Source organism: Mastomys coucha, unplaced genomic scaffold, assembly GCF_008632895.1.
Source record: "Mastomys coucha isolate ucsf_1 unplaced genomic scaffold, UCSF_Mcou_1 pScaffold20, whole genome shotgun sequence".
Taxonomy (NCBI): domain Eukaryota; kingdom Metazoa; phylum Chordata; class Mammalia; order Rodentia; family Muridae; genus Mastomys; species Mastomys coucha.
The window spans coordinates 71,331,267-71,353,514 of NW_022196903.1; the positions used below are offsets into that span (position 1 = coordinate 71,331,267).

Genomic DNA, 22,248 nt, shown 5'->3' on the forward strand with positions numbered 1-22,248 from the left:
TATAAGGCTATCACTCATGCAAACAACCTCACAATGTAACCTGATTACATTAAATCAGAGCCTCAGGGAAATCGCTGCCCTTCTTCTCCGTCTCTGATTAAGAATGTGAGATTTCCTTTAAAATCCCGAAATGCCACATGTCAACATAGCACACTGACAGTGTCAATTGACTCCATGAGATACCAGGTGTTTGGCTAAGAAATGAGTTCCCCAGCAACTTCAGCAGCAGAAGTGATTATTATTACCGAGTACTCTCAATAGTGTCTGATGAGCAAGTGATTAGCTTGCCGGGCACAGCCATTCCTCATGTGGGTGCTAACTGAGCTTTGGAACTATGTCACCCTGTTGATTACAACTGCCCTCCTGAATCTGGGGCAGCAGCAGCAGCAGCAGCAGCAGCAGCAGCAGCAGCAAAACCTTTCTGCAGCCCTATGAATCTTTAATAGAACACAGAAGGAGAAGGATGCTCTTAAAAAGCACATGAATGTATTTGCATGAGAGAATAGAGGACTTACTATGGACAACGAAAATGCCTGTATTTACTATACCTATATTTTATATGTACATATATATGTAGTATATATACATTCATACAAACAAACACACACTATATCTATATCTATCTATCTCTATTTCTATCTCTATCTCTATCTCTATATCTCTACCTCTGTCTCTATCTCTATCTCTATCTCTATCTCTATCTCTGTCTCTGTCTCTATCTCTATCTCTATCTCTATCTCTATCTATCTCTATATTGCCCAACCTCTCAGAGCCTCTATGACTTTACTAGTTTTTAGAGACTTGCCCGGCATTTGCTCAAAATCACTCAATTTTCTAATAATAGCATATTCGGGTATAAAGCAGAAGATGAAGCTGGTTGTTTTAGGAAAATCAATCAACTATATTTCATATACTGAGTGAACTATTGACAGGGAAACATGACCAGGAATTTCTGACGGGAGGCTAATTCCCTCTCTGTTCTCGTATGTTACTAGTGTAAGAAAGGAGTTTCTATCTGCAAAGGATGACCGTCAACACATTTGGCAATGGCTTAAAAGTAAAGCGGGATGCTTGAGGTAAAACAGCCATGAGCAGGTAACGCTGCAGGGGGTTGCTGGTATTCCATAGATCTGAGCCAACTGAGGAATGGAATCACTTCTTAACTCTGATGAGAAAATCCTGTTGCGGTTCTAATGGGAACTGTCCTACAAGCTCCTGTGTTAGAACATTTGCTTTCCAGGTAACAATGGTGCTTAGGAAGGTGGTGGTACCCGTAGAAGGTAGGGCTTTATTGGAAGAAGTGGTCACTAGAGAGTGGGCATGAGGTTTTATAGCCTGTCCCCAATTCCTATCAGCCCCATTATTTCCTGTTCTAAAATATGAAGCCAAGAGAGCCTATGACAGCTGCATACACTTGTTTCTATGGAGTCAACTGTGGCCATACCTTTTCCTGCATGAGGGCCTATATTCCCTCAAACTGTAAGCCAAATAACTCCATCCCCCTGGAGTGGCTGCTTGTCAGTCATTTTATCCATCATCATCATCATCATCATCATCATCATCATCATCATCATCAACAACAACAACAGCAACAACAGCAACAACAACAACAACAAAAGAAAGGAAGAAATTCGTGGTATTTTTCTCACCTTATTTGATTACCATATGCTAAAGAGACTTGTTGATTTGGAAAAGAAAAGTGAAAAAGCACCAGATAGTTTTTAACCTGCTGCATTAACACATGTAAATGCTGGTGTCCTATTGTGTGTGTGTGTGTGTAGGGGGGTGTTGTTGATGATGTTGTTTTGCCTTTTTTCCCCCCTTTCCTATTGCTTGAGAATTGCGGATGTGCTTACAGTGCACAAGTCTGCCAATTCTTTCTCTACTCTTCAGTCTCTCTCCTCTCCCCTTCAACCTGTTTTATATTTCTTTCTGATTTCATGGACCCTTTGTTAAAACCCAGAGTCCACATAGTGTACATGGGTATAGGACTGGACTGGATGGCTGCATCCCTGAAGAAAACACATGCTCTCTCCCCTAGCAGCATTCCACTGTAAACTCTCCGGGGCCGGGCGTGGGGCAGGGCGTGGGGCTTTATGCCCCGCCCCTCCCATTCTCCCATCTCACCCCCATTCTGGGATTTTGGCTAGTTAATCTTGTGCATGCACTTTGGGTTTTCAAAATATTTTTATTGAGTCTTTGAGAATCTCACACATATTTAGAAATAATTTTATCATATGCACTTGTCCCTCCTCCCTAGACATCCTCCTAGCCCTCCCTCGCCATGTCCTCCTATTCGCATGGCCTCCATTTTTAAACAACGGAGTCTAACTAGTGCTGCCTGCTTGTGTGTAGTTCCAGAGCCATGCATGCACCAGAACATGGGCAGTCTACTAGGGTCTGCATCTGAAGAAAGCTGCCTTGCTCTCCCTTAGCAGCCATTAGACAACAGCTTGTCATGTTTTTAATCTTAAGTTTATAAAATCAATAGGTGTATGTAATATTTCCAGAGGCTATGCTTTCCACTAACAACATTACTCAGGGAAAGAAAAAAAACAAACACACTAGGTACATTTATAGCGACTTTTGTTTCTATATGCCAGTTTTGGTAGGGGCTTTGTCTTCAGAGGGTAGTTCCATGCAATGACATCAGTACTGATGGGAACTCAAGATGGGACACAATCCTTCACAAGTCAGTGCTAGCTCCCGAAACTGCAGTTCCGGCCATGTCCACAGGATGGCAACATTCCACCTTGTCTGTTGCTGTGGTCTGAAAACAAATGCATTATCTAGTCTATGATCATTTTTAATTTTACTACAGACAGTTTGACAGGCCTACTTAATGTTCCTGGGTTGACCTTTGCATGATTTTGTGCTAAATCCTTTTCTCTAACCTCTCTCAATCTGCTGGGTGGAGGACAAAATGCAAGTGACATTATACAAGGGGCTGTAGAAGTATTAGTTAACATCACTGGCCAAAAGAACAGGAGAGAGAGGGAGGGAGGGAATGAGGAAGAGAGGGAGGGAGAGGAGGGGAGGGGGACAGAGAGAGGGAGGGAGGGAAAGAGAAAGAAAGGGGGAGGGAGAGGAGAGAGAAATTGAGAAACCTGATCACAGACATTATCTGGTGTTGTATACAGTGGCACAGACGGACTTATTTACTTAATTGTATTTAGTTATCTATTTATTTAGATATAGACTCCTATACATCCCAGGCTAATCAGAAGCTTTTAATGTGTCTGAGGCTGACCTTGAACTGCTGAACCTCAGGTTTCTACTCATAAGAGTTTTGCCCCATGGCGGTTTGTGTGGTATTAGGGAGCAAACCCAGAGCTTTGAGTACACTAGGCAACTGAACCCCAGGCCAAGCACACAGGTACAGATTATGGAGTATTCACAGACCTCAGAAGGAAATCTTAGCTAAGTGCTATTTTCCTAGACTGGTATAATTTCTAACTCAGTCTCTAAATAATTAATCTTAAAGTCACAGTTAAGTTTATTTCTTATCACCATTTTTTTCAACAGATGGAGAATGTTATAGAGATGGACAACTGGGCCAAATGCAGAAAACTGATATCAATTGATACACTTGCAACCTCTTTACCTAAACCTCAGGGAGTACAAAGGAAAAGGCAGAAGGCCAGAGACAGCATTCCTGCTGGATATTTCCAGAGAAGGGAGATTATGGGAGACAGAGGACCAAGTAAGGACCTGTGCATCGAGACAGTGTCTAACAGGGAAGGGGTACCCTTGAAATTTCAAAACTATGGTTGCCTCCATAACATTTGCGTCTGAGAATGACAACTCTGTGTATTTGGGGGAATTCAAAAGATCCTGAAGTGAAGGCATTCAGGCAAGTGTGGCTGTTGAAGGAAATTGGTGTTCTCCAAGGACTATGATGCTGATAGTATAGCCAAATGATCAGCCCCAAACAAACATGCATATAAATGGCACTAAATGAACTCAGTAGGCTGTCTGTCTGTCTTTCAATCTATCCACACATATATGTAACAGTAATAATTAAAAAAGAAGTCTTAAATTTAAAATGCCAGGAGAGTAGTTGGAAGGTGTAGAGGAAGGGATACAAATGACGTAAATACAGTACTCCTACAAATTCTCAAAAAATAATCAAATTAAAAAAATAATATAAAGATCATGTTTGTCATGTGGGCTGTTCAGAGAGAATATTTAACCCACTATCATGGCCTAAGGGTTTGGGGAACAGCATTGCTTACAATAAAAAAAAAAGGGATTCCTTGTTATTTAGGGTCAGTCCCATTGGCCCACTGTTCAAAAGGACTTCCTGCAGAACAAAAATACTTTTGATAAAATGTTGCCTTCAATGTCTGAGTTATGTGTAAAGTACAGATCATAAACCTTTTTCTCCAGTTTTCTATAGTTGAGTACAAATTATTAGTATTACAAAAGATGCATTAAGCAGGCAGGGATTGGATAGAGCCAGCCAGCACTGCAGCCTAGGAAGGCTCCAGGGACATCTCCATGCATGAGAAGGCACCATTCCTGCCAAACAGCTAGCAGGCTGAGAGCACACTCATGGGCTAAACCATGTTAGTTTGGATACAGTGGCCAAATCTTTCTGGAAAAGGCAAAGTTCTTTGTTGAGTTGTGGACCTCATGCAGTTTGCAACAGCTTTCCTTAGCATTTGAGGGTTTAGTCTTTGAGAAAATTTTAATAACCAACTCCCCTCCCCCCAAGCACATTCTGTCTTGGGTCATTTGCCTTCCCAGGGACCTGATGGAAAACATGAAATGTGGCATCCTGTTTTAGAGTTAGGTTCACCAAGTTCAAGGAGAAAACCAGAATTTGAGAGGTAGCAAAATTTGGAGGAGTTCGCCCATAAATTAGGCATCTTGAGCTTTATGCCGGGATCTCATCTAGCAAACACTATAATAGGTAACACTTACGCCTTACAAGGTATCCTGATCCCTCCACCTGAACAAATCTGAAACAGGTGAGGTGAATGAGCACTCACTACTCATCTCCTGTATCACTTCTCTCACCACATGTCCTTTTGACAAGAAAAAAAAAAAAAGGAAGACCATCAAGCTCCGGCCAGGATGAGCTAGTGCTGTCCAAGGATGAGAACCAGCCAGCCATCATATGCTTCCCAGGAAAACCCTGTGCTTCATGCCTTATCATCTGAAGAGGGTTAGAAAAATCCAGAATTTGTGATAGTTGGATTCAGGAGTCTCTGAGGAGAGATGCTTTTCTCTCTCAAGTTTGTTGCAAAAATTCAACAACAATTCTATTTAGCAAACAGTAAAACAGTGGGAAGCCTTTGGTCGCAGATCAAGGATGTTAACCTACTGTCTGATCTGGGGAAAGTGTGTGACCATGACAAAGGTCAGCTCCTGCTAGAAAACAAAAGAACTGCAAGGAACCATGGACAGCAAATCAGGTATGAATAGTGGCTTCCAAGGATTGGCAGAGGCACAGAAACCCAGAGGCTCAATTCAGGGGCTTGATGCAAAAAGACTGATGGTAGTCCTATAGGAACGGGGCACTGTTTTATTGCCAGGGTACAGCAGGTTCAAAAACTATATATTACCATATGCACAAATATATTAGCATATGACAGGTTCCTAGCTTTTAAGTATGTCAGACCATATACTCCACGCTCTATGTTTGGAAGTGGGGAGATCACTCAGACAAAACAGCTTTTGAATACACTATGGGCTATGAGCTATTGGAACAGTTTGGTGGTACCCTGTGAAGCGAACATGACCAGGCTATCTATAAGAAGTGGAGCATATCTAATCCTTCCTAGCTGTCCCTTCATCCAGAGGTCTTCATGAAGTCTCCATACGTACAATTTTCAGATGCGATAAAAGTCTCATGACATCTGCCATGTCAGCCAAGATGAGCAAGCGTGTCACAGCCGATAGCAGAGCCCGTGCTGCCCGCACCATGGTGCCACGCTTGACCGAAGAGCAAGGATCATCAGCAAACTCTGAGGAGGCGATCCGCATTGTCTCCCCTGCAAGAAAACACAGAGAGGTGGGTCGTGAGGATGCTGAGAGCAGCGTAGTGAACTGAGAGATCTGTGGATAGCTAATATGGAGCTCACTGCAGATGCTGGCACTACTCAAAGCCCAGTATCATGGAGGATCTTTCAAGTCCAGCTTGTCCATCAGTGTTGATGGACAAAGAAAAAGGTATTACTTCACATTAAGGTATAAAATCATGCTTTTAACACTGATGTGAAGGTCATTTAATACATTTGATCTAACAACATAGATTGATTTTAGCTTAACTTCTATCTCACCATTTCCTTGTAGCTAGAAGCAAGTCCTAGGCAACAGGTGCAGGGGACTGAAATCCAAGTTTTGAACTTAACTGCCCACTATTCTAGGTAGCTTCCTGTCCCTGTCATAAACTCCATGACCATAGAAGTATGGGGAAGGAAAGAATTTCTTTCATGTATGCTTCCAGAATATAGTCTATTACTGAAGGAGGTCAGTGCATGGAACTCAAGTAGGAAGTCAATCAGCAACAATGAAGGAGGAACACAGCTTACAGGCTTGTGCTCTGGCTCATACTCAGCTAGCTAGCTATTTTATAAAGTCTAGAACTATCTGCTTTGGGATGGCACAACTCATGGTGGGGCTGGGCCATGACACATCAATCATCAACTAAGATAATTCCTCATAGATATGTGCCCAGAGGCCAATCTGATGTAGCAGTCATTTCCCACTATCCTCATGCTGCAACCCTTTAATATAGTTCCTTGTGTTCTGGTGACATTCAACTATAAAATCATTTTCATTGATACTTCATAATTATGAATTTGTCAGTGTTATAAATTATAATATAAATATCCATGTTTTCTGATGGTTGTAGGTGAGCCTAGTGAAAAGGTCATTCCACCCACAACAGGGTCATGACCCACAGATCGGGAGCAGCTGTGAAAGAGACAACTCTTCAACTCAGGTTCACTCCACCCAGGTGCCTCTATGTTATGTTAAGTTGACAATAAAAAGAAGCTGGCATACCATGAAGAACCGATTCTTAAAACATTGACCTTTTTAAAACTACTGTTAGAAGGCCAGAGCAGGAAGACAGTTGCAATTTTGAGGTCAGTCTAATTTATATATCAAATTCTAGGTCAGTAAACCTGCATAGGAAGATCATCTCACAGAAAGAAAGAAAGAAAGAAAGAAAGAAAGAAAGAAAGAAAGAAAGAAAGAAAGAAACAAAGAAAGAAAGAAAAGCAAAAAGGAAGGAAGAAAGGAATTAGAAAGAAAGAAGGAAGAAAGAAGGGAGGGAGGGAGAAAGGGAATGAAGAAAGAGAGAGAAAAAGAAAGATAAAAAGAGAAAGAGGAAGGAAAAGATAGAAAGAGATATAAAGAAAGGGAGAGAAAGAAAAAGAAAGGAAGGAAGGAAGGAAGGGAAGAAAGAGAGAGAGAGAAAGAAAATACCACACAAATGTTGGGCCACCAAGATGAAAAATCAATACACAAAGCCCAAGGTCCGTGCTTACAACCCTCTCTTGAAGCTTCCTCTTTAGTTTAGAGAACAATTAGAAAACTGGATTACATTTGACCCTTGCCACATTCTGAATTGGGCTTTGGAATTCACATGATGGCTAGGAATAGCCATTCTGTCCTTGGGAGTTCATTGTCTCACAGAAAACAGGCTTCTAAACACATCCCAGAGTGCAGCCATGATGTGCTCAATGCATGAGTAAGAATGAAGGCATTGAAGGCAAACTAGGGATTTCCTCATTTAGTACAAGCGTAATATAGGGGAGAGCAGTCTTCTCTTATGAACTGTGATGAAGAAAGGCGCCTTCCCACTCGAGCACAAAGATGAACACTGCATGAGACTTGGGAGCCTGGAGACTGAGGCTGAGTGCTAGGAGCTCTGGCTGCACGGAAGGGGGTGTGAGAAAGAGGCTTTGATACCACCCCAGGCAAGAGATTTGGATTGTACCATTGACACAAAAAAAGTGACTCTAATCGATTTTTTATTCTTAGAAGGTAGGTCAGCCATATTACATAAAGTCAACTGGAGGGGACTTGATTAGGAAAGAAAAACCAGGTAACAAGGCAAATGCAGTTATGGTTAGAGCATGATGAAGCTTGGATCAGATATAAAATGACTCAAATAGATAGGGGATGGGGGAGATATGAGAGAAGTCATTGAAATACAGTCAGTGGATTTTGTGAAGAGAATCTAGAGTGACAAATAAGGATACAGGAATAAGGTACACATGTGCTTAAATGGATACCAAGAAGTGGGAAGCAAAGAGAGATGATTAATCATGGCAAACCTGATACTGTATTACTGATGGACACCTGATTAAGAGGGAAGAGCTGGCACAAAGCATAAACAGAGCTTTGTATAGTGGACCGTAGAAGACCTTCCATAAACTCAAGAAGTGTAGTTGATAGGACTAATTGTTTGATTAACGACAAAGCAGTTTATTTGATGTTTTAATAGAAATAATTATGGTTCTATTCTTAAGAAAACCCTAGCCAATTTATATAAAAGCAATGATAGTTTGACTATGAACATTCTGTAATTTATGCTAAGACACAAGTGGAAAGAAACCAATCATTTTATAGGCAGGTCAACATAGCCTGTAATTCTCTCAATTACTGTTAAAGTTCATTCATCCTTCATAGCAGTCTGATTTTCAATTAAGGAATGTGGGCATGGAAGAAAATGTATTATATCATTGTGTCCTTGCTGTACAACATCTTCAGAGGAACTTAAAATTTAACTTTTGTATCTGTAAAGTGGTGAACTGTTAAAACAAACAATCCTTGGAAGTCTAACACAGATTTCAATTAGAGACTGCAGTTATCAGATGCGTATTCAGTATACATGTCCCACAGTTGGCACACATACATACACACACACAGCGAGAGGTAGATAGATAGAGAGAGAGAGAGACAGAGACAGAGACAGAGACAGAGACAGAGAGAGCTAGGAATCTTCTTGGAAGATTCCAGTTTCTAAATTGGAATTGCTCTTAGAACAGAGGACTCCAAAATAACAACTTGTTCCATTACTTCTCAGCACATATAGGTCTAGTGTTGCTAACCAAACTGCCTAAAACGACCCGATTTTCCATTTCAAATATTCACAGTGGACCAGGATAGCATCATGTAACACCACTCCACTTACATGCTGGCCACATGGTGACCCAAAGTATAATAAAGCCAATGGGTAACAGGGTGTCAGAATGCAGTTTGAGTCAAGTCTGGGGCACACATAGGCCCCTCCAGTGAAGCAGGAGGTCAGGATGGACAGGTGGGGGGCTGGGGAGGCTCATGGGAAGGATGAAGAACTAACACATGAAAACCCCTGCTGACAAAGAGCAAAGATGGAACTTCTGTACTTCCCCATAAAGGCTGACTAAAATGTACAGCAGCATTCCAGAGGGTCTAAAATCAAGTTCTGATTTATTATACTATTAAGCACACACACCTAGATGGAGATTAAGACAAACGGGCTGAGAGAGTAGCTTAGGTGAACATTATTCACTCAGTATGAACCAGGTCCTGGGTTAGGTTTTTAGCACTGCAAGAAAAAAAATAAGTATTTTTGATGTGAAGATGGCTCAGTTGGGTAGAGGTGTGCGCCATTAAACCTGATGATCTGAGTTGGACTCCACAAGACAGAAGTAGAGAACCAACTCCTGAAAGTTGTTCTCTGGTTTTCACATGTGTGCAATGGCACACGCACATGTACCTGCTTCAACAGACTAAGATAAATAAGTTGCAATGTAATAGGATACTAATGGAGCACATGACCCACAATGTTGTATGTAGAACTTACTGTAACAGACAGACTGTGAGTGGGAAGGCCTATGCTATAGCAATGATCCAAGAAAGCAAACGCTAAGGTCACATAAAAGACCTTTCTCTTAGGACAGCCCAGCCTCAAGATGTTCAGCTATTTCCCTACCATGGCCTGCTGCCCCCTTGAAAATCTGTCTGTTCTTAATAGACTGCCTCTGCTTCTGGGTTAACTGTGGGTCTCTATTCAAGAATTTCTGCAGAGACACAACAACCTGGAAACTACCCCGAGATGCCCTCCAATTCCCAGCCTCAGGGACTGTTATTAGCAGTAAGTGGTCTGATAGATGCCTAGGAGGGAGGAGGAAAAGAGGAAGAACGAGAGACAGAGATTCAGAAAAAGAAAGACAGAAAGCAGTGAAAATAGAAGAAAATAGAGGCAGATGGAGAAAGGAGAAAGGGGAAAGACACAAGGAGGAAGAAAGGGAGGGTGGGGAGTGGGAGGGAGGGAAGGAGGACAGGGAGAGGTAAGTAAGATTATAAATGTAAATATCAGGCAGGGTTCTAAGAGGACTTTGAGATAAATGGCAGGTAATTTCATTCAGGTTAAAATAAAAACTAAAAGCCCATTCTGAACAGATACAAACGATCACACATTATTAAAGATTCTAAAGGAGGACCGATGTGAAGTCAGCGGTAACACTAATGTGTCTTATATCCCTGAAGCTTTAGGATTACTGGGACAAAACGGAAATCTATATTACAAAATGATAGGCAAGTTTGTCACGATAAAATTAGCTATTTTCTCAGGGAACTGTTGATCTACAAGACCAAAATAATTAGTAGGGGAACGGAAGAGTGTGTAGGAGGGGAGGGATACTGGAGAGTGAGAGAAGCAGGGATCTGCTGGCTACATATGTGTATATGTGTGGAAATATTCAATGTCAATTACTTAATTATAGATCTAACTGGAGCCATGTTCCCATGTGAAGACTCTGATTTCCTTAAGTCCCCATCACCTGATGAAAAGGAAGGTAACATGAGTGACGGGTTAGAAGCAACCAGTCATGTGTAAAAGCTTTCACGTAAAAGCTTATGACAGGAACATCGATTTAAAAGCTTCATATATTTTAATGTGAATTAAAGGCGAAAAGGCTGTATCTCTATTTATAGCCATGTGTGTGTATGTGAAATATAAATTACAAGGTGAATCTGCATATGCAACAGAGCACAAAAGCTTTTGTCTTTCTGAGTTTTAATCACCTCAATGAATATTTTACCTCTCAGATCCAAGGACACTTGTGACATGAAATCAAAACGGAGTCTGGGAAGGAAGATGGTGGTCAGGAAGGAGGGGTGTGTGAGTGGGAGAAAAACCAAGTGAAATACACTTTGTTTGAAAATATCACAATGGCATCTAATAACCTGTGTGCTGATTTGAAAAGAAAAATAGATTTGAAAAATGAGAATAGCATTTAAAATCAGAAAGACCCAGGTTCTGACTCCAACTGGTACTAAATATATGGGCTCAGTGGTAGTGAGATCATGATGTTTCTGTCTCTCAATTAAATTGGGGTGAAAATAATATTAGGTGTCTTACTGATTGTTATTAGGATTAAAATTAAAGGTGTTATAGTCAAGGCCCCTGGGATAAGCCTTCACCTATAACGGGCTACTGTGGTTTGATAGGACATGTCTGCCAGGGCCCCGTGTGTTTGAACACTTGGTTCCCAGCTGGTGATCCTAAGGAAGGTTATGGAACTTATAGACCATAGAGCTTGGATGCGCATGGAGGCATAGGCTTGAGGCTTGACCTCACTTCCTGTTCACACCTTGCTTCCTGTCTGCAGTTGTAATATGGCCCCTGAGCCTCCTTCTCCTGCATCTGTGTCTTCAGGGGGGAAGTAGGTAGAGTTGATCAAAATACATTATGTGCATGTATAAATACTAAATAAAATACCTAAAAAGGAAATAAATCCTGTGGAGTAATAACTTTTTTTTTCTAAGCCCAAATTGGGTTCTTATTTGTTTGTTTGTTTGTTTTTAAATTGGATATTTTCTTTATTTACATTTCAAATGTTATCCCCTTTCCAGGTTTCCCTCCCTCCTGGAAACACCCTATCACATCCTCCCTCCCCCTGCTTCTATGAGGGTGTTCCTCCACCTACCCATCCAACCACTTCCACCTTCCTGCCTTCATTTTTCCAGCCTTCATAGGACTAAGGACCTCTCCTTCCATTGGTGCATGACAAGACCATCCTTTGCTACAGAGCCATGTGTACTCCTTTGTTGATGGCTTAGATAGCATTTTAAACAAATGGTGCTGGTTCAACTGGTGGTCAGCTGTAGAAGACTGAAAATCAACCCATTCTTATCTCCTTGTACAAACCTCAAATCCAAGTGGATCAAGGACCTCCACATAAAACTAGATACACTGAAACTAATAGAGGAGAAAGTTGGGAAGAGCTTCGACATGTAGTCATATGGAGAAAAAACCTGAACAGAACACCAATGGCTTGTGCTATAAGAGTAAGAATCAACAAATGGGACCTCATAAAATTGCAAAGCTTCTGTAAGGTAAAGGACACTGTCAATAAGACAAAAAAGGCAACCAACAAACAGATTTGGTAAAGATCTTTACCAATCTTACATCTGACAGAGGGCTAATACCAATATACATGAAGAACTCAAGAAGTTAGATTCTAGAGAATGAAATAATCTTATTAAAAATAGGGTACAGAGCTAAAAAAACATTAATTTTCAACTGAGGAATATCCAATGGCCAAGAAGCAACTAAAGAAATGTTCAACATCCTTAGTCATTAAGGAAATGCAAATCAAAACAACCCTGAGATTCTACCTCACACCAGTCAGAATGGCTAAAATCAAAAACTCAGGTGACAGCAGATGTTGGTGAGGATGTGGAGAAATAGGAATACTCCTCCACTGATAGTGGGAATGCAAGCTGGTACAACTCCTCTGGAAATCAGTTTGGCAGTTTCTCAGAAAATTGGACATAGTATTACCTGAGGACACTGCTATACCACTCCTAGGCATATACCCAGAAGATGCTCCAACATGCTCCACTATGTTCATAGCAGCCTTATTTACAATAGCCAGGAGCTGGAAAGAATCCAGATGTCCTTCAACAGAGGAATGGATAAAAAGAATGTGGTACATTTACACAATGGAGTACTACTCAGCTATTAAAAACAATGACTTCATGAAAATCTTAGGCAAATGGATAGAACTAGAAAATATCATTCTGAGTGAGGTAACTCAATCGAAAGAAAAAAAAAAACCTGGTGTGCACTCACTGATAAGTAGATCCTAGCCAGAAAGCTCCAAATAACCAGGATACAATTCACAGATCACATGAAGCTCAATAAGAAAGAAGACCAAAGTGTGGGTGCTTCTGTCCTTCTTAGAAGGAGAACAAAATACTCACAGGAGCAAATATGGAGATAAAGTATAGAGCAGAGACTAAAGGAAAGGCCACGCAGAGACTGCCCCACCTGGGGATTCATCCCATATACAGTTACTAAACCCAGATACTATTGTGGATGCCAAGAAGTATATGCTCCTGACAGGAGCCTGATATGGCAGTCTCCTGACAGGCCCTCCCAGAGCCTGACAAATACAGAGGTCGATATTAGAAGCCAACCATTGTTCTGAGTGCAGGGTCCCTAATAGAAGAGTTAAAGAAGGGACTAGAGGAGTTGAAGAGATTTGCTGAAGAGATTGTTCCACATAGGAAGAACAACAATATCAACCAACCAGACCCCCCAGAACTCCCAGGGACTAAGCCATCAACAAGGAAAAACTTTATTTCACAGCAAGATATATGTTTAAATGTTACTTGTCTTGAACAACAGCAGCAGCTACCGGATAATCTTCATGGAATATGCAGTAATATGTGGAACAATGAACCGTGGAGATATTGCCCAGAAGGGGACCAGCTAGAAAATAAGAGTCTGAGGAGGAGGAAAATTGTGTAGGGAGTAAATTATAATCCAAGTGGCACAAGAACATGAATAATTCTTTGGGGAGCAGTATGCAAGTAAGACAAGCACTCTTTGGAAATCTGATCACTGAACTACTGGAAAACAGTGAGGTGTGCGTCAGGAAGCATAGGGTAACAATAGGGTGGACACCTCAAGCAAGCAGTTCCCAGCCTGCCTTGCTGAGGGTCCAATGCAGTTTCCTTTGCATGCTCTTAGCTAAGGCAGTCAAGTGTCTGATTCCTGAATTCAAACAGATGAAATGAAAGTAAAGAAAAATGCAAGCTGCAAAGCATTGCAGAATAACCATGGTAACCGAAAAGGTGGCCCAGGAAGCCAAGGGGACAGAGGCATTCCAATAACCCTTCACGGGGCTGATGTGTGAATATACGTTTACAACATTTTAATTACTAAGTAAACGGTTGGTCTATATGAAGTCTGAAAACCACAGACTACTAGAAGGCACTAAAAATAACATTCTTAGTTCTCACTACTTAAGACCAATCACCAGGGACCGCTGATGACTGCCCCTTGGATAGTTCTTATCTGTGTTTTTGCCAGCATTTAAACAGATTCCACTGTTTCCTTCTAATTACACAAACTATTGACGGTTAGTGAACTTTTTTACTTTGCCCAACACAGAACTCTTGAAGGTGAGAAGAAAGAAAGATGCGAAAGTCTCCATCTTTCATTGTCTTAAATATGTTTCTGTCTGTCTTTGTGTCTGTCTGTCTCTCCTCCCACTTCTCTCTGTTTTTGTTTCTTAAAGCAGTGTTTCCCGTAGCCCAGGATGACCTAGGATTTGATGTGGATGACAGGGTGACTTTTTGAACTCCTTATCCTCCTGTCTCCTTTCCCTAAGTACTGGAAATGCTACTGAAAGACTATTGAAAAATAGGTAGTATTTAGCAATGCAACAACTACAAACAACAATGTTTTTTGTTCAATAAGATTACAGAGTTACAATAATCTGCTAGGAGTCTCCTTAAGTCTTGGCCAATTCAAATGTGTGCACTATATACGAGCATAGACATTTCCTTTTCCTAAGCCTTGGTTGTCTACAATTCTGTGCATTAGCATCATGGCTCATCATTTATATTCATCATGCATATTACCTCCTGTTTATATTCATCTCACACATGACCTCATGTTTATGCTCAATTGTATATACAGAACATTCTTCCCAGGGAACCTGAGCACCAGAGTGAGTAGCTTTTGCTATTTTTTTTTTAAAGCTTAGCACCATTTAAACTTAAACCCTGACTTAAAATAATAATTTTATTAGACAGCTATTTTCTTTTTAAAGTTACTAAATATTTACATGTGTTCTTAAAATGTTTTAAAAAACAGTGATTGAGTAGATGGTGTGAATCTTCCGAATGCTTTGCCATTTTGACTATTTTGTAAAATGTTAAGACAGTCCTACAGCACTCAGAGACCCAACTCTGCTCGATTTTGGCTCATTTTCAAAGCATATTGGAAAATAACTTCTCTTGTAATAAAGCAAACTGAAATATGTAAATGACCAAAGTGGAGAAAACAAAACAAAGCACACAAAATAAAAGAACAGAAATTGTGCTTTCCCTGACTCCGGTCCCTTTCCCCTATGGGAGTGGGTGGGGTGGTTTCTTATGTGAAAGAAGTATCCAGAGCTGGTTGGTGATTTGAAAGGATCTACTGAGAAGACATTGAATTAGCTGAAGACCTCTGAGTTATGCAAATGTATGGATAATTTTGTGAGAGAGTTCCATGAAGAGGTCCTACCAAGGTACTCATGATTTCTTCCACTTTAGGTATCCCCTTAGCTCCTGTGTATATGGAGTTAATGACTTTCTCCATCGTAGGATCCTTTCCATTTGTCTCAGTATTATACCATGCTTATAAGTGGATCTCTCACTTATCAATTTTGAGAACTACTGCCATTTTAAGAGGTCAAAATGTCGCAAGTTTTACTCAGAAACTTTAAAAGGCACCAAGGCCTGACTGTTGGAGAGCATTTGATGGCAAAATTACTCTCTTGCCATCATTTTCCCAGAACAACTGAGTGGAGACCGGGAGACTTATTTACCCAAGGTCAACTGTTGGTAAGTAGTAGAGTGTGTATTTAAAGCCAGCTAGCTCTAGAAACCCTGTTTCAGAAACAACCCTTAACATCTGCCCATTCCATTCTAAGTGTTTATCCACATATTTCTGAGTGGCCTAAGATTAGAAGTTGAAGACACATCTACATGTTTATTTGGTCTGTTGAGTACAGCAGAATAGAAAAAAAAGAGGAGGAGGAAACAGAGGGAAAGGTAGAAAGAGAGAAGGTAAGAAGGAGGGGCAGAGGAGGGAGGAAGAAGAGATAAACACAGGAAGGGGTTAAGCAGAGGCATTTCCACAAGTCATTCCCAGGCATACTCCTTTATTCTCGTCACTGCCAGGACTGATGTGGGAATACCTCTGCCTATGCGCATGTGAGCCTTCATCCATTGCCCTAGCCTAGAAGGTTGGCCTGCATAGAAGCCATGAATTACACCACATTGCTTTCTCTGCTCATGACATGTGAGTCCCATTAGACAATGTGGTGATACCTCATTATGAAAATACTTCTTCCGTTATAAGAGACTATTGCTTTTGCTGGACTTCATAACAATTTTTTACACCATACCTGAAGTCACTCTGGACTGCTCTTTTACTGTGTACTCAGACTGTTTGTTTGGCCCTCCTTTAAGAGAACAACTTAACAACTCATCTCCCTTTTCCATTTAATCAACCCTTACAACCTCAGAAAAATGCATAGCTACAATCTTAAATGGTGTACTCTTCTGGGGTACAAACCCAGGCTAATGCATGTGTGCACACATGTAATGGGAATAATGCTGAAAATAGCAAATAAGTTGAAAACCAATAAATGCCATGAATGTTGGAAGTGACATGGCCATGGGCTTCTGCAGTTGTTGACAGTGATGGCTGCAGAACTGTTTCTCATCTAGGTCAGTTGGGGGCAGTTGCAACAAAAGAGTTTTATTCCTTATGAACCCTGATTAAGATTTCTATGAAATATCCCTCATTCCTTCCCATATAATGGTTTCTGAGCTGTTCCAAAAATGGGGAGGAAAAACTCCTTTGTGGAGGGCACAGTTACAGAGATACAGGAACAGACACATTCACAGCCTCCAGGTAGGCAGAGACTCAGACTCAAACAGAAGAAAGAACTGGAAAGACAAAAGACACAGGGAGAGAGAAGTAGAAGATTTAAATCTGAGTTAAATTACTCTTGGATAAATTATTCCAAGGTGAGGTGCTTTTAATTGTTTCCCTTAATGTGACCTTAGTGACTCCTAGTATATTACTAATGCATTCAAACTAAAGCAAGACAGGGTTTTTATTAATCAGCAAATGTTACGAAGAAAAGAAAGCTTGCTGAAGTCCCCATTGGACCTATAAAAAGTCATACTGAAGCAAGGGGAAACGTTCAGAGATGTTTCACATTTATTGAACTTCATAATGGGATAATTTGATTCCCCCCATTAAGTTGTTATTTGTCTTTAAGTCAGTATGTAAGTTTAGGAAGTATCATACAATTGTAATATTTGAGAAAGTCAGGGGCCAGGAAAGGCAGTGCCTTTTTCCTTTGTTCTTCCCACAAAGAAAGTTGTTATAAAAGAAGAAAAATGCTAAAACATTTTTTTTGAAACAGCAAAGAATATGAAAGGCAAGATATGCATTTCACCCCAGGGTGCTTACCATTCAAGCCTATGATTAAGGAAAAGGTCAGAAATTCACAGTCAGATTTCCCTATGAAGACCTGCCTTAGTGAAAGACAGGATTTTCTAAGGCAAAATCTACATTAAAATGAACATTCTCTGAGAGAACTTGAAGCACTGAACACCTGCTGAGGAACTGGCACAAGTCACCTCCTACAACCCACAGTATTAACACAACAGCCTTCTTGGTTTAACCAAAATCAGAAGGAGCTGGAGAGATGGCTTGGTTGGTAACAGAATTCAGATCCACAGAACTCATATCAAAATGGCTGTGGTCACCCTGGTACTTGCAACCACCAGTGTGTGTAGTGTGTGCGTGTGTGTGTGTGTGTGTGTGTGTGTGTGTGTGTGTGTGTGTGGTGGGGGTGTGAAATGAAGACAGGAGGAATGCTAGGACATGCTGGCTACCTGTCTAGCTCCTGGTTCAGTGATGGACCCATCTCAAGGGAAGGTGGTAGAAAGTAATAGAGGGTGCTAGACATCCCCTGTTCTTTATACATCACACACACACACACTCTCTCACACATACAGAAACAGGAGAGAGAGAGAGAGAGAGAGAGAGAGAGAGAGAGAGAGAGATTGAGAGAGAGAGAGACACACACCAAGGCTATGTTAATACTGCAAAGTAAGAAAGGTTCATGTCCCTATGTCATTCCAGAAAGTGTAGCTGGCAAGGCTATGTGATCTTCTGTTAGTTTTCTTTACTCAAGTAGCTCTCTGAGAATACAAGAAATTAGGTAGATAGTCTCAGTGATCTGGTGACATCAATGTCCCTGAAGTGTCTATAAAACTAGAGAAGTACTGGTCTTAATGAGACCTCCCCTCTCTTGTCTTCAGTCAAAAGACTGAAAATGAGCAAAGGAGACCAAATGAAGGATATGTGGTGGCTGGTGGGGGCTAGTACTCTACTCTCTACTAGACGGAAATGCCAATGGAAAGTTCTGGACACAGTCTCCAGGGCTGGGAAACCTGAAATGTACAATTCATCAGTAACTAATAACAGTAGTTTCACAAAATCGCTATTCAGTCATATGACCACTTCTCAGCCTGGCTTGAGGGGTTCTCACAACCTGGTGTGCATTGGGTCAACCCAGCACTCCTTAACAAGGGCTGATCATGGTTCTAAGGCTATTCTCACTTGCTGGAGATGAGCTCAGTATGCAAAACGACAACAATTGTCAGTAACTGATGATTAAGTGTATTGAGTGTTATGAGCTATTAAACATCGTTAGAAATGGTAATGCACCACCTTGCAGAAAGCACAGATCATTAAGCATATGGATTTTAATTATTTTGGCTATAGTCTTTTTTAGGGTTGGGAGGAGAGGGTAAGTCAGAGAGTCTATCAAGCTGCAACGTAGCACACACTTTCCAAATGAGCCCTTTGCAAAAACCTGTTAAATACAGCAATTCCCATGTTCCATAAAAAGGATGTTATCATCGTGGGTTAGAGAGTAATACAAGGCCATAAGCTTGGAGATGTTACACAGTGATGTGCTAATCTTAAGAGAAGAATAGAGTAATTCAGCAGATTATTAAACAAGTTGCACTATTTTTCATTGTATATACATTATGTATATGCATATATATAATTATGTTAAATAAGATATACATATATATCTTATTTTTATTTGTGAATAAGTGTGCGTGTGTGTGTTTGTGTGTGGGTGTGTGTTGTATCCCTGTATAGATGTTTGTGAAATTTTAAATGTTGAAGCACATAGAAATTAGAAGTCAATATTAGGTATATTGTGTTTTTCTCTACCTTAATTTTCTAGATAAGTTCTCTCACTGAACTTGGATCTCAGCAGTTGTGTTGGACTAGCTGGTGATCAGTGAGCCTCCTGTCTCTGTCCCTGCAACGCTAGGGTTACACGATCACTCTGCAGGACCCGGCTATGAGGGTTAAGTGCTAAGAATTGAACTCGGGTCCTCCTGCTTGCACTTCAAGCACTTTATCAACTGAGCCTGCTTCCTAACTGGTCAGCTTATATTTTAATAAAGCAAAAAGTGAAAGTGACAGTTATATATGCCTGATTGTGAAATAAGTTCATTCCCACAATAAGTAATTTACAATGTTTTATATATTTTATTCAAAATAAATTTTTCATACAATAGAGTCTGATCACAGTTTCCTTTCTCCCCGCTATTCCCAGATTTTCCGCCCCTTCCCACCCACTCACCTCCAAAACTTTTCTTTCGCCCTCTTTAGAAAACAGCCAGGTAAACAGCTGAATTTTTTAAAAAGTACAAGAAACACATATATACACGCTATAGTTTAGTTTGGAAAGCTAGAAGTATCAAAAACTTAACATTTGTATGACTTTAAAGTTTTCAACATTCAATGTCCATAAGGGAAGACTATAAAGAATATGCTATTGATTTATTTATATTCTTGTCAATAACAAATTCTCTGGCTCCGCTTTCCATTCTCCCCATAACCATGACACAAATCAAACCCACTAGCGTGTCAGCACACTGGGAACAGTGTTCTCTAGCAGGTAGTTGAAGTATGACTTCCAGAACCTTTGAATGTGAGGAGAGAACGAGCTGCATCATAATTTGCATCTGGAATACACAGGAAAGACAAAGTGGTCATCGCAAAGGCCGCCGACACTAAAAGCGTGAATCTGAGAGAACAGACTCGTATGTATAAGTTGTTCTCTGCCATCCACATGCATGCTGAAGTGTACATGCATATGTGGACACACATACCAACACCCACATACAGAAGCACAAGCACACTCAAATGTGTGTGTGTGTGTGTATACATACATACGATAAAGGAATGTAAGGTTTTAAAATATTACTATCTACACAGGACTGAGCTCAGATAACATCCAGAACCAAAATCTCAACATGGAAATACATAGGGTGCTATGATCACTTGTGCTGATAAAGATACGTTTCGAGTCACTGCAGAGTGAGAAGGGTGGGCTTAAATGTCTACATTCTAGAACGGAAGCAAACAAGTACATGTCGATTCCAGAGGCATAAAGTCAACTTAACTTTACATACTAAAACAAGACTCAAGGAATTGCTCTCAGGATCATTGCTAACAGTGCTATTAAGTTCAAGCTCAAAGACCTGCAGCACGGTTTTGTGTTGTAAAGTGCTTACTGAGTTCCAACGCCAAACTGGGAGCAGAGACCAAATCCAGCCATAGCATACCTTTAGCATAGAACTTTTGGGAGATGTAAGATGTTAACTTTCTGTTATTATTGCCCTTTATGTGTCTTTTCTTTCCACTATTTGGTGTTTAGTATGTTCTCTTAGACCACATGCAAAATTACAATTTTCCTTATATTAGGATATATCATGTGAGAAAACTTTAAATGTCTTGCTAGAAGAAAAACAAACACTGAAGGGTATTTCTTAGGGACTAATGATCTTTCTATTGGGAAAGGGACCAAAGATACAGAAATGAAGAAACATCTCCCCTAGGATTCTAGGTATTCCGAGGAAACATTCAAGCCAAGATAACTGGTTTGCTTTTACATGCCCTTAAGCCAAGTGTGTGATATGAAAGGTGTTCCCTGTTGGCTTTGTAAGGAGTGAAGCTGGTTCCTGGTCTGTCTTCGGAAAAGGATAGTGGTATAAGTCCTTCTAAGCAACTTCAGCAATTAAACGGTTAGACATCTGAAAGATGCTGACTGAATGTATTGGTGGAGCCCATTTCCTCAACTTTACAAGACACCTCTGAGGCCTTTCAAGTTCAGCTTCACAAGGCTAACTAGGAAAAGGGAGGGTCTAGACCAGATGCTGGGTTTCTGTTCCTTGACCGTAGGTAGAGTCATGAGTATTTCCACTGACCTTCTTATGTACTAAAGTTTACTAAAATATTGGGGGGGGGCGTTCCCTTTCTAATGTACTTTGTACAAATTCACAGATGACTTTCACCAAGACAGTTCTCACAAATGAAGGCTTTTAGGTGTATTGGTATTATGCTTATGTGTATAAATAATCCAGTTCCTACGGCATCAGGGTTGTCATTGGTAAAAATAAATAGCACTTCTGTCTCTGATCTCCTGTCTGCTGATATATATAAGCAAGTAGAAAGTATTCCAAAGTATATTACATAATCCACATTATACACATTTCAGCTAGATAAACTAGGCTTAAAGTCACCACAGAGTGAGAAACAAGTGAACTTAACTTTTCCTAATGTCATCGTCTTTGGCAAAGAAAATGAAACAGGAACAATTTCAAAAATGAGAAAGTTTGTTAAGGTTAGAAAATGCTGCTTTCCATTTCATATTTCAAAATTAGAAACAAAACAAAACAAGACACGATCCAAATAATTGCTCTCATGATAACCACTAACAAAATTCTAGCTGAGAATTCTAGCTCTTGGTGGAGTACAGTGCTTGCCGGTCCAGCATGCTGCTTGAATTAGATTCTCAAACCCGCATGGTGGAATGGCAGAACCAATGCTTGAGAGTTGTTTTCTGATTTTCAACATTAATACTAGACCCACACAACAATAAAAATGAAAACTCTGTCCAAGTAATCTGTATTTTAAAATGTGACATGGAAAAATGATTTTCTTCAATGGTTTGTTCTAGAATGACATTGTTATAGTCTCTTATTTAATATACTACTGCCACTGATTTTCTATTGATCATTGAGAAGATAGTCTTTTCCATAATATAGCTAGGTTCTCTTTACAAACATGATAGGGGGAGACTGTCATTACCATTCTGTTTCATATATATATATATATATATATAT

The 22,248-nt window shown here is 40.4% G+C and overlaps 1 protein-coding gene across 3 annotated transcripts in view; it reads right to left on the reverse strand.

The window, feature by feature from the left end:
• The window catches only part of Ctnna2 (catenin alpha 2), a 1,113,581-nt gene that overhangs the window by 789,754 nt on the left and 301,579 nt on the right, over positions 1-22,248 (reverse strand). For all 3 annotated transcript variants that reach the window (XM_031382231.1, XM_031382233.1, XM_031382232.1), the window contains one exon: positions 5,833-5,999. In XM_031382231.1, the coding sequence (XP_031238091.1) occupies positions 5,833-5,999 (167 nt within the window). The remainder of the gene's footprint in view (positions 1-5,832; positions 6,000-22,248) is intronic.